General features: G+C 36.1%; 2 protein-coding genes across 10 annotated transcripts in view; one reads left to right on the plus strand and one right to left on the minus strand.

Moving 5' to 3' along the window:
- The window catches only part of LOC107996417 (uncharacterized), a 61,782-nt gene that overhangs the window by 14,280 nt on the left and 32,557 nt on the right, over positions 1-14,945 (minus strand). The gene's annotated exons all lie outside the window — the stretch shown is intronic.
- Positions 1,082-14,945, plus strand: part of LOC107996416 (adenylate cyclase type 6) — an 85,118-nt gene continuing 71,254 nt past the window's right edge. The window contains exons 1-2 of one of the 3 annotated variants that reach the window (XM_062078695.1): positions 1,082-2,368; positions 13,405-13,556. In XM_062078695.1, the coding sequence (XP_061934679.1) occupies positions 13,476-13,556 (81 nt within the window). In that variant the 5' untranslated portion in view covers positions 1,082-2,368; positions 13,405-13,475. The remainder of the gene's footprint in view (positions 2,369-13,404; positions 13,557-14,945) is intronic. The other 2 variants (XM_062078697.1, XM_062078696.1) reach the window with 2 other exon arrangements.

Here is a 14,945-nt window from a genome sequence, read left to right on the forward strand (position 1 = left end):
ACATTATTGTAAGTTTGCTACAATTATTCAAATCATTGCACTTGTTGAATCAATTAAAAATTTTTTTTTTTACGAATTTTATGATTTCGAGAAATTCAATTTTCTGAACGAAAGATTGATCAATTGCACGATTAGATTTATTATTTGTTTCCATTCCCAGGACATCAGAGTTCACTTATCCTGAATTTTATTTGAAAAGTAAATTTTCAATCACAACGTAACGAACATTATTTTTTCAAACAATCAATCCTTTTATTATTTATTTGACCAAAGAAAGAATATAATATCGATTGAAAATACAGATATTAATATTAATGATTGACCTTTTGCATAAAAAAATAAGAATTGTAATATAACGTTTCTCTTATATGTATATGTAATTAAATGTAAATCGAAACATTTAAACGAATATCCGAATCATTTAAATATATAAAATATGGAACAACATTTTATTCGAAGCTTCGTTTTCGAGAAAATCAAGTTTGAAAAGTTTTTAAGTACAAGTAAAAGTTTTCGATTGGATACAAACGCGTTATCGACAACAGGTTATTTAACACGTGAAAATGAAAAACTAATCGAATAAACTTTCGTCGTTTAAATCCTCGTATACGACGAAAAGTTAGGTAAACGCAATAATTCATTTTCACACGATAGAATAATCTCTGATAATCTAATAATCCATTATCCATATATATTTCATCCCTTTTTTTTTTTACAATCTATCCTACTTTCAATTACTCTCATTCGACTCCATATGTAAAGGAAAACACACCGCGTTTACGTTCTTTTCCAAATAAAGCAAATACACTTATATTCGCTACCCACAACTTACCTACCAACTTAATCAACAATTAATCCCACTTCCAAACAATTATTTTCAAACGATCACACTCCGATTCCTCCCCACTCCACACACACACACACACACACACGCGCGCGCGGCAAACAATTCGCCTCCACTTATTTAATCGGTGTCAGCCAGTTGAACGGCAAGACGAAACGGGTTAATGTTGAGCGAGGGGGTAGCGTGGTGAGGGCTGTAGGCGTGGGACGGCGCCTCGAGTCCTGCGCACAGCACACGCGTGCTGAAATCGTGCGGGACCCGCGCCGCGAGATTCAGTCTGCGCGCGGCACTCGTCCGAGACGCGTCGTCGTCTGCCTCGCCCCCCCTTCCGGAGGAAAAGTGCGTCGCCGATAAACCCTGTCGTTAAACCACGAGGAGTAAATATCGAAATTATGATTTTTCCACCGATGTAAAAAAAAAAAAAAAAAAAAAAGGAAAATAAATAAATAGGAGAAGCTGTGGACGAGTTTACTGTTGCCAAGTTCCTACGGCCACGTTTGGGTCGTGTTCGAGTTCTTCTGTGATCCCGATGAAAGTTTCCTTCCGATGTAAAAAAAAAAAAAAAAATTGTTGAGTCCCGAAAATTGAATCGACAATTTTTCTTTTTGAAAACCGTTCCTTGGAGATGGGAATTTGGATTTCTAAAGTACGAATTTCAAATTTCTACGATCGTTTTTAACCGAGTGAATTAAACTTTGATCAATCGATCAGTGGTGTTTCTTTTTAGTTTTAAGAGAAAGAGAGAGAGAGATTATTAAAAGGAAGTCGAGGTTCAAGAAGAAATCGTATCTCGATCCGTATCGTTGAAAAACTTTGATTCCAAAGGGAAACGAGAGAGGGAGCTCTCCCTTTCCCCCCTTGCTAGAATTACGAATTCAACGAATTTCGCTTCACGCTTTCGGAAACGGGGTTCAAAGGGCGTGGGGAGTTCAAAGGGCATAAGTGGAATCGCAGGCAAATCGAGCAACATCACCGATGTTGGACAGCAAGCGGAATGGAATAGAGAGCTGGACGAGGCTCGTTTAAGGCCTAATTGCCAAGTTGCCGTGTGCAATTCGACCCTTTGTTCTAGCCTCTGACGTGTGCATGATTCGCATTCCTCGTGAAGGAAGAAAAATAATTTCCATTTTCCCCTATCACTCGTGCAACGTGCTTTCAAAAATTCACGTAAATAAAACGTTTCTCTTTTTCCTCGAGAAATTATGACAAATACCCCCGCTATATCCATTATAAATTATATATTTCGAAATTCGTCGAGAAGTAAAGAAAAGTGAAATATTCCCTCCCCCTGATCTCAGAGAAAGGATCTCGAAAAAAATCTCTTGGAAACGAACGGGATTTAATCGAGGATTTAGCGAGGGATTTTTTAGAGGAGTGATGAGTGTGGGAAAAAAGAGCGTGAACGCGCGGATGGAAGATCCTCGTGGAAGATCGATCAGCGAGGCCGATGCAGAAAGATCTTTGTGAAAGGGGCTCGAGAGGGCTGGGAATGAGAAGCGTGTCAAGATCGAGGGTCGAGGCAAGGTAAGAATGCTCGAGTTTTATCGCCGATTAGCGTGGCGAGTTTACTGTTAATCGTCCGCGCGAGCCAATTCCGATTCGTGAATTATTGCGTGACCCGAATTTCTTCAACGTGTCTCTTTAATTTAAAAAAAAATTCATCGTATCCGCAAAAGTGGATTGATTTTTGACTCGTCGCAAGTGATGAAAGATCGTAAAAATGTTTTTCTTTTTTGAAAGGAAAATTAATCGTTCCTTGCGCCTTCGAAACCGCAGTTCGGCACAATGAAAAATTGTAATAATACAGCGAGTTAATGAGTTTCTCCTCCGAACGATGTAACCGACACTTAACACCTCCTCAACCTTGCTTCTATTTTTATCGCGAAATTTTTTTTCAAACGCAACTACAGAGATTAACAAGTTGTTCAACATCTTTCCGTAGAATACTTTATAAAAGAGAAAGAAAAAAGTAGATCAAAAACCATTCTCTCGTAAACAACAATTGATAAAATAATATTCACAGAAATTATTATTATTATTTTTTGAAATAAATAAACCTTATCAATTCTAGTTAAGATACAGGTATTAACCTAGTTAAAAATTTCCAACAAGTTCAACCAATTACTTATTAAAAATTTGTAAAATTATAATCCATTATTGTTATTTCGAACACCCATAAATTATCCCTCCCTCATCACGGAACATCCAGTGTCGTACAAAGGGACGGTTAGGGATCGAGGATAGTCCCCACAGGAGACTCGAGTCACGTGTTTCGACCGATGCTTCAACCTTGTCACGATCATGTCACCGTTTCAATTCACCCTGTCAAACTTGGATACGCAGGGGAAAAGGTCGGTTTTCGCTGCGATTGGCAGTCCAGTTGTATGCATCCACCGGCATAATGGAATCGAATAAGCAATGTATATATATATATATACACCTGTGTGCTCTATTATTGACCGTTGATCGACAACCGACGTTTAATAACCGTCCTTTTCACGTCCCTAATTGGTTGGACCCTCGTTAAATCTCTCACGATCGTAAGCCAAGTATCGATGCAGCGTTATAGCGTTTAATCTCTTGATCGCATCACGATTATGGGGGATAGAATAATCGAGAAGAAAAACGAGCCTCAAGACGAGATAATTTGTTTCGTAATTATCAATTTTCTTCATTTTAGAAATTAACAAAGATTTTGAATTCTTTCCTATTTTTTTTTTTTTTCAATTTATAATCCAAGGATGTTTAGACAGAGGTGACGATTCGTCTGGAAGGAGTTAAAATTGGATTTGCTTTACAAAATCGTTTCCAGTTTTAAACGTTAGAATTTATTGCACGGATTACGCGAGAAAGACGGGGAATCGATAAAAATGGATTTATCAAGTTTTTCTCCTCTTCGTACGGAATGGTTCGTGCTAACTATAGGCATCGAGGAAGGGGTATACAGGTTCGTTAAATGTCCACCGAGCTTGGATCGTACGCAATCAATTACGAAGGGAATCATATTTCGAGGAAATTTCGAAAATTGGAACCAGATGTCCAATTATACAATTCTTCTTCCTCTTGTTCAAATATCGCAAGAAGAGAATATTTTATTATTTATTTATTTTTCTCAGGAAGAAACGTTAATTTCACGAATTTATACAAAAATATATATGTATACGTGTATTAATTTCGAATTCATTCGATAACGAATTCTTCTCGAGCGAGAAGAAAATGACATTTTCGTGGGAACAATTGGAGGGGAAATTATTTTCGCCGTGTTGACGATTATTAAGAATAAAAATTGACCTGTCGCGACACGGTGGCGGAGAGTATTTCCAAACTAATCTGCCGCCTCTTTGTCGCGATAAAGCTTTAAAAATCGATTTCTACGTGTATTTACAATTTATACTCCGCTCGAAATCCTATTTTTTTCTCACTCCCCCCATTTACACCGATCGATTCGAGATAATCCCAGAGAAATATTTACAAAAACTACCTATGAATTTTTACGACCAGTTGAAGAAAATATACGTAGCTGTCTGCTTAAAAGCGTGAAATAAATAACAACAATATTCTAATAACATTCTTATTTTTTAAAACATCCCCGTAAAGACACCGAATTGAAGTTTAAATCCACCAATTAATCTTCGTATTTAATCTCAAGTTGGTAAAATTCTGGAGAATGATAAAATAGGAAAACGGTGTTAACTTATTGTTACAATCGTCCAAAATTAAATTAAACACGAATTATCCTTGCCTCTCTCTCTCTCTCTCTCTCTACGATTAACGATAAAAGAAACAAAATTGTCCATCTTATTCATCATTCTCTGTCTCTCCATTCTTATCGTCCTCTTCCTGGTTATTCTTATCACACCTCCCTTTCAATTCTTCAATTCTTTGAAGAATTACAAACGAAAGGAACACGTTTGTTGAATTTCTTCTGAATCAATCGCGAAAGCTGCAATTGCACGAATTTATGAGACGAGGAAAGAAAGAAGGGGAAAAAATCTGAAAATTTCTAGAATATCGCGAGAAAGAAATTTAGAAGGAGGAATAGCTTTTGCGCGGAGGGGGCGATAAAGAAGAGGAAGAATCAAGGTCGAGAAAAAAGGTCCGGATGATTAGTAGTGGCGGTAGTTGGCTCAGTGCTCTAATTAGTAGGCGACGAGATGCCGCAATTTATCCCACTTGTTACCCCCAATCTTAGTTAGTTAGTTGGAATGTGTTGGTTTTTGAAGGAGTGGGCAAATACCCTAGCTATATATAATTTCGTCTTCTTCCCTCTAATATCCCTTTTATTACACACTTGCTCGAGTTTATTATTACACCTCCCTTGTGTTCTTCCCTCTTTTGTCTTCTTTGTCCTCCCTCGACCTCCATTTCTTCTCTTTTCCTTCCCAATCTCTCTCTCGTCTCTCCCTCTTCTCATATCAATTCCATTTTTCCGATCCATACATTTCGTTTATCAATGCTTTTTAACTCTTTTTCTTCGGAGAAGAAAAATATTAATTAATACAATTCCCTCGACTCGAATAATTTGAAACGCATCTTCGTTCTATTAATCGATTTTACTCGACACGAGTCTAAATCTCTATGATAAATTAACGGAGGAGGATGATTCAATTCAGGATCGCAACGAGTTATACAGAGGAAGGGTATATTGTTATGCTGTAACGCGATCCGCTTCTCGTATTTAAGCTCAAAACCGAACCACCCTTTCCGGTCCGCGTGATTAGCATATAAATATCGGCCGCCTCCTCTTTTCGAAAATTGGAAACGTGTTTCTAGACAACCATTTATCGCTATCACCCCTATGACAGCAAAATAATAAGGATAAAGTTGAAGGCGAGCAACGAAAGAGGCCGGTGGAATCACGATGGATGGGAGAATGAAAAGAGAATGGAGGAAATAACGATGTCGAATTGCAAGGAATGATGCGAGGGAGAGAGAGAAGAAGAAAGAAAGAAAGAAAAAGGGAAGGGAGAGAGAGAGAGATGTGGAGGAAAGGAGAGAAGGAAAAGACGAAAGTAATTTAAAATAAGAAAATAAGTAGAGACGTTTGCATATCATCGAGTGTGAAGGTTCGTTTACTTTATTCGTTCGGATGAGTATGCATCTCAACTTTTCGAAACGTTCGTTAATCGATCATTGAATATATTCGATTTCATTCGTGCCTTGAGGTTGCATCGTTCAGGAGGGTGAATTTGGAATAGGATCGGCAGCGATCGAAAAGATCGTTCGCACTCCTGCGCAAGTGGAATAGAGCGATCTTTGATCGGGCAATGCTTCCTCGCAGAGGATACTCTTCGTCACTGTTCGATTTTAATTGCATTGGTTACGTGAATAACGTAATTAAATACGCTTTCCTTATTCTTTCGCCTCTGAAGAAACGCGATTTATAAGAATATATATACACGCTACGAGTCCTTGGAGAAAATTACTAGGGATTTTTTTTTTATAAATATTCCTTCAATTTCTTTGCGTCTTCTTTGTTCAATTTGTCGTAATTTATTATAGAGAAACGTGTTGGTTTGTTCGTTATTCGTTATCAGGCGGCGAGAAGAGAATTATGAGGATATTTATTGATTCGTACTTTTATCTAGGGATCACTAGAAAAATTAACGGATAAATTAACCGATTATCGAAGCTCGTTATTCGCACATTTATGCGCGAGAATTCCGATCCATTTTATTGGAATTTATTGATTATCTATTAATTTGTAAAATTAATCAGTAATCAGTATTAATGATGAAAAAATCAAACTTTTATCGAGACGAGAGGACGAGAGAGCACACGCTACGAGAGAGAACATATGAATTTTTTAGGAAAAGGAAGGGAAAGAAAAGGTGGACGGTTCTTTGGATGATAATTAGAAGATATATTTGACCAGCTTTCGTGTTTTTAGCAATGTTTCGCGTATTTTGGAACCGGGGTTGCGTTTAATTGGGCGACAGCAATTAAACGAGCGCACCGGCTCGTGAAATACGAACAATACATTTTTATTTTTATTATACGAGGTTATAGGAGGAAATTCGCCGCGGTAGATGAGCGATACGAAAAACGAATAATCTCTAACGAAATATCGAAACGCTTGGACGAGCATCGCCGTTCAAAATTCACTGTGATCGTATAAACAATTGCACTCTATCGACTCTTAAACGCGAAATATCGAAATCCATACCATGTGCCACATGCTTTTCGTTCACCCAAGTCAAATTAAATTTTCAATTGGGACAAAATTGAAAATTTAGAGTTTTGAAAATATCCCTAGAAGGCGCAGAATTTCCCTAAAAACCAATTCCAATGATCGTAAATCTATAATTTATTATCGATAAGGAAAATTTATTTACAAACACCGATATTCTCGCGTTTGTTGGTCGCGAAAAATATTTCAGCACAACGTAAATTTCATTACACTCGTTTAAATAGAATTTAAAAAAAGCGCTTTTAAATTGGAACGACTATCGATAAAACTAAAATACTCGAAAAAGATGAGGTTAATGAAGAATTCCAAGATAAAATTCATCAAAATTGGATATTTCTCGATGTTTATAAAACTTCGTTACACTCGTTCAAAAAAACCGGATTAATACAAAGAAATCGTTTTCAAATTTGAAACGACTATTAATAAAAACTGAAACACTCGAAGCAAATGAAGTTAATGACAAATTTCAATTAAAATTCATTGAACACTGGAGTCCTCAATGTTTATCAAACTTCGTTATGCTTTCTTCAAAAAAAACTGAATCGATACAATCGATACAAGAAATCCCTTTCAAATTTAATATTACTAAAATTTTTAATAAAATAAAACTAAAATACAAAAAACTAAAATTTCACCACTTCTCTTCGTTATCCCAATCAAAAATTAATACAAAAAAACCGCTTTCAAATTAGAATATTAAAATACTCGAAAAGTATGGATGATAAATTCCAAATAAAATTCGCATTTTCGTTCAAAAACTGAATTAACAAATTGCTTTCAAATTAAAATATCAAAATTTTTCCCTCACGACGTTTATATGCCGAGAAAAATATCTCAGACTTCATTATCATTAACCGCCTGAGATTTTCGTGATGGCGTCATTATCGACGCAAAACCGCAGTTTCTCTGAATGCGGTGAATTGACGGAGGTCCAGGATAATTGCAGGCGCGACGATGTTCGATCTCTACTGCAGCACCTGGCCGGAAGTCGAGTTGTCCTGTCGGTTGATTGGATTCATCCCGATTGAATCTCAACTATAGATTAGGTTAGGTTAGGTTGGGTTAGGTTACGGACGTATTGTTACCAGGAAACTGGTCGATTTAGAAATCTCGCAACCGAGGAAAGTAATTATTAATGCGTCAAAGATGGATGCTCAAGTATTTCCATTAGTGTATTTCTGTTTAGAGTTAAATTTTTATCATTAAATTATATATTTGTTTTATTTTATATAAAAGTGTGATTACTGTATTTGAGAAAAAAAAAATAGAAGTAGAAAGTAAAACTATAAACGTCGTTCGTATAAACAATACTATAATGGATAAATAAATTTGAAACTCGATTTTGCATCGTTTCACCCGATTGCTGATAATTAGCCCAATTTCCTATAATTTTTTCATTGATCCCTGATGAGGTAATGGGAATTATTTGGTATGTCAGTCCCTGTCCTCTTTATTACGTAATCGTGTATCAACGATGGTGTTCTGATTGCTTGATAGTGTGGACACACTTGTTAAACACACGTTGCTCCACGCTTATCTTATAAGCCGTCTAATTAAATTTTTTCCCAACTATTTTTGTCTCTTAAATCTTCGATGGAAAAAGAAAAGAAAAAAGGAAAGAAAAAAAGTCCATCGACTTTCAAATTCCAAAAATTAAGCTTTATTTTTTCCCCGGATTTATTCTTCAATTTATTTATTTATTCCTCGCTTAAATAAATAAATTTGATCGATTATCGTATCGTATTTTTTTTTGAAAAAAAAAAAAAATATACATTTCACTTGGAACGAGAAGACACTTTTGCTAATTTTTTTCTTTCCTTCTTTTTTCTTTTTCTTCTCCCCTCAACTTCCTCGAGTTATCGTACGTATATATCTGGAATGCCGAGGCGGTGAAGGACAAATTGGAATCTTTGAATGGTCCTCGACAGTTCTTCACAACGACTCGCCTCTCTGCTACTCGATATCGAAAATCCTTTTTCCCTCTATTCTACTCGACTCGATCGACTCTTTTCGTCCGCGGACAATACTTTCTCCCGTCGTTCCAGGGTCGTTCCTTGTTCCTTAAAGCGTGTCTTCTCGCAACTATCCATCCCTTTCTTCTCTTATCGGTTATTCTCCACTAAGTAGAAGAGAAATTGTTTCAAACCAAGCTTGAAAAGCTAGATTAAGATTCTGTTATATATACATATGTATATAAATATCGAGAATAATTTAAATTTTCTATTTTGCAAGAAATTCGAAAGTAGTATTTTTTTTTATATGATGAAATTTTAACTTTATTTCTTATATCGTGCTATTTTCAATAACCTAACCTCACATAATTTCGAAAGCATTATAAAATTAAAAGAAGATGGATATTGAGAATAATTTTAATTTTCTATTTTTCGAGAAATTCGAACTTTTTTTATAACGAAACTTTAATTTTATTTCTTATTATCTTATATCGTGCTATTTTGAATAACCTAACCTTAGATCACATAATTTCGAAAGTTTCAAAATTAAAAGAAGATGGACGTTAAAAATATCAAGAATAATTTTAATTTTATTTTATATAATTATTCTTTAATAATTTTTAATTTCCATCTCCTTTTGATATTACAAAACTTTCGAAATGTAATATATGCGCGGAGTGAAAAAGTTAGGTTAGGCTATTCGAAATAACACGAGATAAGATTACTTATAAAGTTTCATCATAAATTGCTACTATTTTCGAATCTCTTTTGCACTTTCGACAAATAGAAACAGATTATGAGAATTTTTCTTAACTAACGATAACAGCGAATCGTCTGTGCGTGTCGAAAATGATGAACGACGAAGAAATCTTGTCAAGCGTCGAGCTTGAAGAATCACGGAAATAGAAAATGAGCGATAACGGAGAGGGAGGAAGGAAGGAAGGAAATAAACGAGGACCAGCCAACAAATCCGTTTCTATTTTTAATTTTTCCGCTTCGAAACTTGGACGAAACTGCTCTCCCCACTCCCTCTCTTTCTCACTCTATCAACACTTTGTCACTTTGAACGCATTTCACGAACGACTCGTTGCGCCGCCATCATCTACAATCCGTGGATTGATTTCTTTTCAAAATGGAGGAGGGAACAAACCCGACACTTGTAAATGGCGAGTCGCACAATTTAAAAAATTAATGCACGTTTCTATGGCCTCGAATCGATACGCTCGTGGTATCCGCAACGATTCGACGTTCAACATTGCACGTCAGCAAATTTTCCACCATTTTCTCCAATCGTGGATAAGAAAAACAGGATCCATCCAATTTTTCAACCCCGGGAAAAGAAAGCGCGAGAAGAAAATTTAAAGAAAAAATAAAAGTTTATCAAAATTAATGGAGTTAGGGGTAAGACTTGTAAAACTTGTCGACGAATCGGGGAAAATTCACTTCGAAGATCAACGTTAAGAATACGATGAACTGGTTAAGGAAAAGCGTTATCTAACATCGTGCAGAGCTTTCGAGAGTGAAAAAGAAGAAGAAGAAGAAGAAGAAGAATCGATAGGATAGTTTACAGAGAATTATGTAAAACGAGACCTGATCATAATTGATCCTCCAAGTCCATCGTTTGGTCCAATTAGCGGCGATAAACCGACGGAATGATCATCACGCAGAACCCTCCGATATTTCAACCATTTCTTTTCTTTTTCATTCGAGAGACTCGCCAAAAATTCAAGCCAACCAATCTTTAAATCGACTTTGCAACATCATCGCTTTCCGTCGTTCATGATCCTTCCTCTCTTTCCGCCATTTTTTAACTTCTACTATTTTTTTTTATTTTTTTTATATCCGATTGATTCATTCGTTTCCAGCCATACCAATTGTCCATACCTTTTCTCTTTTCATCCTTTTAATAGCTCGACCATTTTTGCTCACCTGCGAGAACTGGAGGAGGGGGTCTCCTCCTCCTCCTCCGTTCGAGAGGCAATCACGCGTGAAATTGCTCTCGCAAATTTGTTTCTGTTCCGTGGAGAGGGCCGCGAAAATTCGGGGGAGGAAAAGCGGGGCCGACCCATTTCCAGGGAATATTACCGAATTTTCGAAAGGGATGACGATTCACCCCCTCCCTCGATGGGGGAGAACGCTTTCCATCTCGTTTTCACCAAAGTTTGGGGCAATTTTCCCGAAAATTCCGAGAAAAACGCTGTTTTCTTTCCTTCTCTCTCTCTCTCTCTCTCTCCGTCTCTCGTCGAATTCGCTCGCTCAAAGGCACGTCAAAATTGAATGGCGCGTTTACCCTCTGCCGTTATTCGAACGCTTTCGAATCTTCTTCGTTTTTTTGGTACGGGGCCAGGCGTGAAAGGATCCGTGAAAAAGCGAAAAATTGAGTTCTATTAAGTTCTTTCTCGTCGTCGATTTATATTTTTTATTTCACCTGAAGCGTGACTTTTGTTCGAATCAATTCGACGATTGAAATATTTAATAATAGCGTAGATCAACGTAGTTAGTGTTTCTGGGTTAATTTAGAAGATTTTAAAACGCGAGTATTATTAATACAGATATCTTCGATTTGTATTTCTTATTTTTTTTTTTATATGCTGCATTGTATTTTTGATCAATTTGAAAGTTTTGAAACGGAAATTTAATATAAATAACCTATAATAACATTAAATAAAACATGCTCCAAAAATATTACGTATCTCATTCTTTCGCCGATCCACAAAATTTTTCGTTATTCCTAACCAAATTCCATTATTGATCGAAATTAGTATTAAAATAAAATAGTAAAAGTAATATTTCGCAATCATTTCAGATTTTACAAACTTGAATCTCGTCCCGTTGATCAAAACGCGTCAGTTGGGGGGGGAGCAGCTGATCGGTTGAATCAGTTATTACGCGAATACGTCTCCGCTTGTTCCGTGTCGCCGGTGATTATGTTACGCGCGAGGAAATTCGATTTTCGCGCCGGTGGAGCGTGCAATTTCACTAGAAGTGATGGGGAAACGAGTCGGAGTGGGGGGGAGGGGGGAGAGCTCGTCTGCCTAAGGACGGACGCGTCAGTAATTTTTAGTTACTTTTTTGTTTTTTTTTTAACCTACTCCATGACTTTTCATCGCAATTATTCGACAAGTAATTTTAATCGTGCATTCGCAAAATTCATTTCTACGTTTTGTGATTTTTTCTTTTTTATTAAGGAATTTTCTTCGAAAGGAAATCTTCGTTTTTCCAATTTGATATTATTTCTAAGAGTGAGGTTAAGTCTAAAGGAGGAATCGTGCACGCGTCAGTAATTTTAATTATTTTTTTTTTTTAACGTGCTCCATGACTTTTCAATTATTCGACAAGTAATTTTAATTGTGCATTCGCAAAATTCATTTCTACGTTTTGTGATTCAATATTGTGTTTTTTTCTTTTTTTTTTTTTTGTTAAAGAATTTTCTTCGAAAGAAAATCTTCGTTTTTCCAATTTGATGTTATTTCTAAGAGTGAGGTTAAGTCTAAAGGAGGAACCGTGCACGCGTCAGTAATTTTAATTACTTTTTTTTTTTAATGTACTCCTAATGACTTTTCATCATAATTATTCGACAATTGTGTAATTTTAATTGTGCATTCGCAAAATTCATTTCTGCAATTCAGTTTTGTGATTCAACGTGTTTTTGTTTTTTTTATTAAGGAATTTTCTTCGAAAGGAAATCTTTGTTTTCCCAATTATTTCCAAGAGTGAGGTTAAGTCCAAAGAAGAATTGTGCACGCGTCAGTAATTTTACTTTTCTTTTTTTCTTTTTTAACGTACTCCATAATTTTTCATCGCAATTATCCGACAAATAATTTTAATTCTGCAAAATTCATTTCTACGATTCGATATACTTTTTTTTATTTTATTAATTATCGAGAAAAAATTTTCCATTTTTCTAATTTAACTTATACTTTTTTCTACTTAATATTCTACATTTTACATAATATGTGTCGTGAAACTATATATCGACTCAAACTAATGACACAAAGTTACTTGCTAGCTCCGTAAATACTTCCAGATAAAGTATAATCTTAATGTATATATATTTTTTTTTTACATATCTCCTTTGTGTATCACCATACATTATTAAAATACGTTATTAAAATTCTTGCTACGAGTAAAGAAAGTAGATTTAAGCAACGCACTCGTTATTAAATATTATAATACCACATTTTCGCCTTTTCGAAAATTTCTCCCTCGACCGCTTTGCCTGCTGTGCCACGTTAATTTACTAAAATTACAAAACGATCAAGTTGCTTTGCCCACTTTCATTTTGTTTCAATCTCGTGCGCACAGGAAAAGCTTCTCACAATTTTCATCAAGATTCGAAAGAAGAAGAAGAAGAAATATCCAACAAAGAATAAGGCAAAACACGAGGGTTGAGAAAATATTTTTTCTCTGTTTAACAGGAGTGGAACATGGAGTAGCGTCGCCCCATAGAGGCTTTCGATCGCTGCACACGAACAGGAACACGATCGAAATGGACAAATACAGCGTCGAATTCCCGAAACACGAGTGGAGCCATCGACTCAGCCTTCGTAGCAGTCGAAGAAGTCATCAGGTAAATCAGCCAAATCGCTTTTTCTATTTTTTTCTTCTCTCTCTCTCTCCTTCGATTCACTATGCTTCTCGTCAAAAGAAAAAGAAAAAGGGAAAAAAAAGAAAAGAAAAGAAGAAGTTTCGAGGGTACGTAGAGTCTAAAAAAAGACGCTTAACGCGATAAGAAAAGTTTCGTAGAAATCGGAGAAATATTAAGAAAGTTTGCTTCCTCGAGTTTTTTCTTCTTTTCTCTCTCTTTTTTCTTTTTCCCGCCCGGCCACAGGGAACACCGAAGCGACGAAGAAAGTTGGGTTTACTTATTCGGTGAATGAGAAACGATTTCACTGTTTTTCCACCTTCTTCCTTTCAACTTCTTTATTTACCTCTTTCCAAGTAAACGTAACTACTTTGAGCGAGTGTCATCCTTCACGTATCACTCCGTCGATTCGTCCAACTTAAATACACGAAAATCGATTTAAAAAATTGGCTCATTATAAGAATTATTGTTTATGTTATATGGATATAGATATTGGGTAATATCATCGAAGAAAAAGATGAAAAAAGATATAAGAATCAATTTTACACTCGAATATATCATTCGAATTTATATAATTTATCGTGTTTTTCCAAATTCTAAAAACTTTATAATACAAAAAGGATAAAAATGTTCATTTCGTATAACAAAAAAGATCATCGTTTAAAGTGCACACACCTTCAATTCAATATATATATCAAAGTAATTAATCCATCACCGTGTACTTCTCTTCCTTTCTTTTTTTTTTTTTTCTCCGAGACACGTAATTCGTCCTCGTTCTCGTTCAATTGTCCTTAATTAGCAAAAAAATACACCCCGATAATCGTTAATTAAATCTCTCACTTAACCTTTAATCTCTAAATCCCTAAAAAAAAATAAAGAAGAAACTACGCAACTACTACGTGATACACAACATCATCCCGCGTGATATCTTGATAAATAATCTTGATGGATTCGAAATGTTTCCGATGTTATATACACTTCGAAAATAAAACGGCCTCGAAAAACAAATTTTCCCGATAAACAAGAGGCAGAGTTACGCGGGTGCATCGGTCCGGCTTATCCATTATTCAAAAGTTTATTTCCACCCGCGTGTTATCACATCCGCGAGTGAAAGAAGAAGCGAGAAGAAAGTTGGGTTAATCCTGTTTCAGCCAGGGAAGAAAATTGAGAACCGGCCCCCTCCTCAGCGTCGACTAATTAATCGAACCGTCGGCGATTATCCTTCCGCCCGTCGATTAATCTTGTAAATCTCCGTTTTGCATCGGGCTTGCATCGATCTTAGTTACGAAACGGTTCGGCGAGGACTAGTAATAACTAGGGGGAGCGGCTAGGGGACCCTAGGCGGCCAGGGATCGAGAAAGTTAATAACTCGCA

This window comes from Apis cerana, linkage group LG8 (genome assembly GCF_029169275.1).
Source record: "Apis cerana isolate GH-2021 linkage group LG8, AcerK_1.0, whole genome shotgun sequence".
Lineage (NCBI taxonomy): Eukaryota > Metazoa > Arthropoda > Insecta > Hymenoptera > Apidae > Apis > Apis cerana.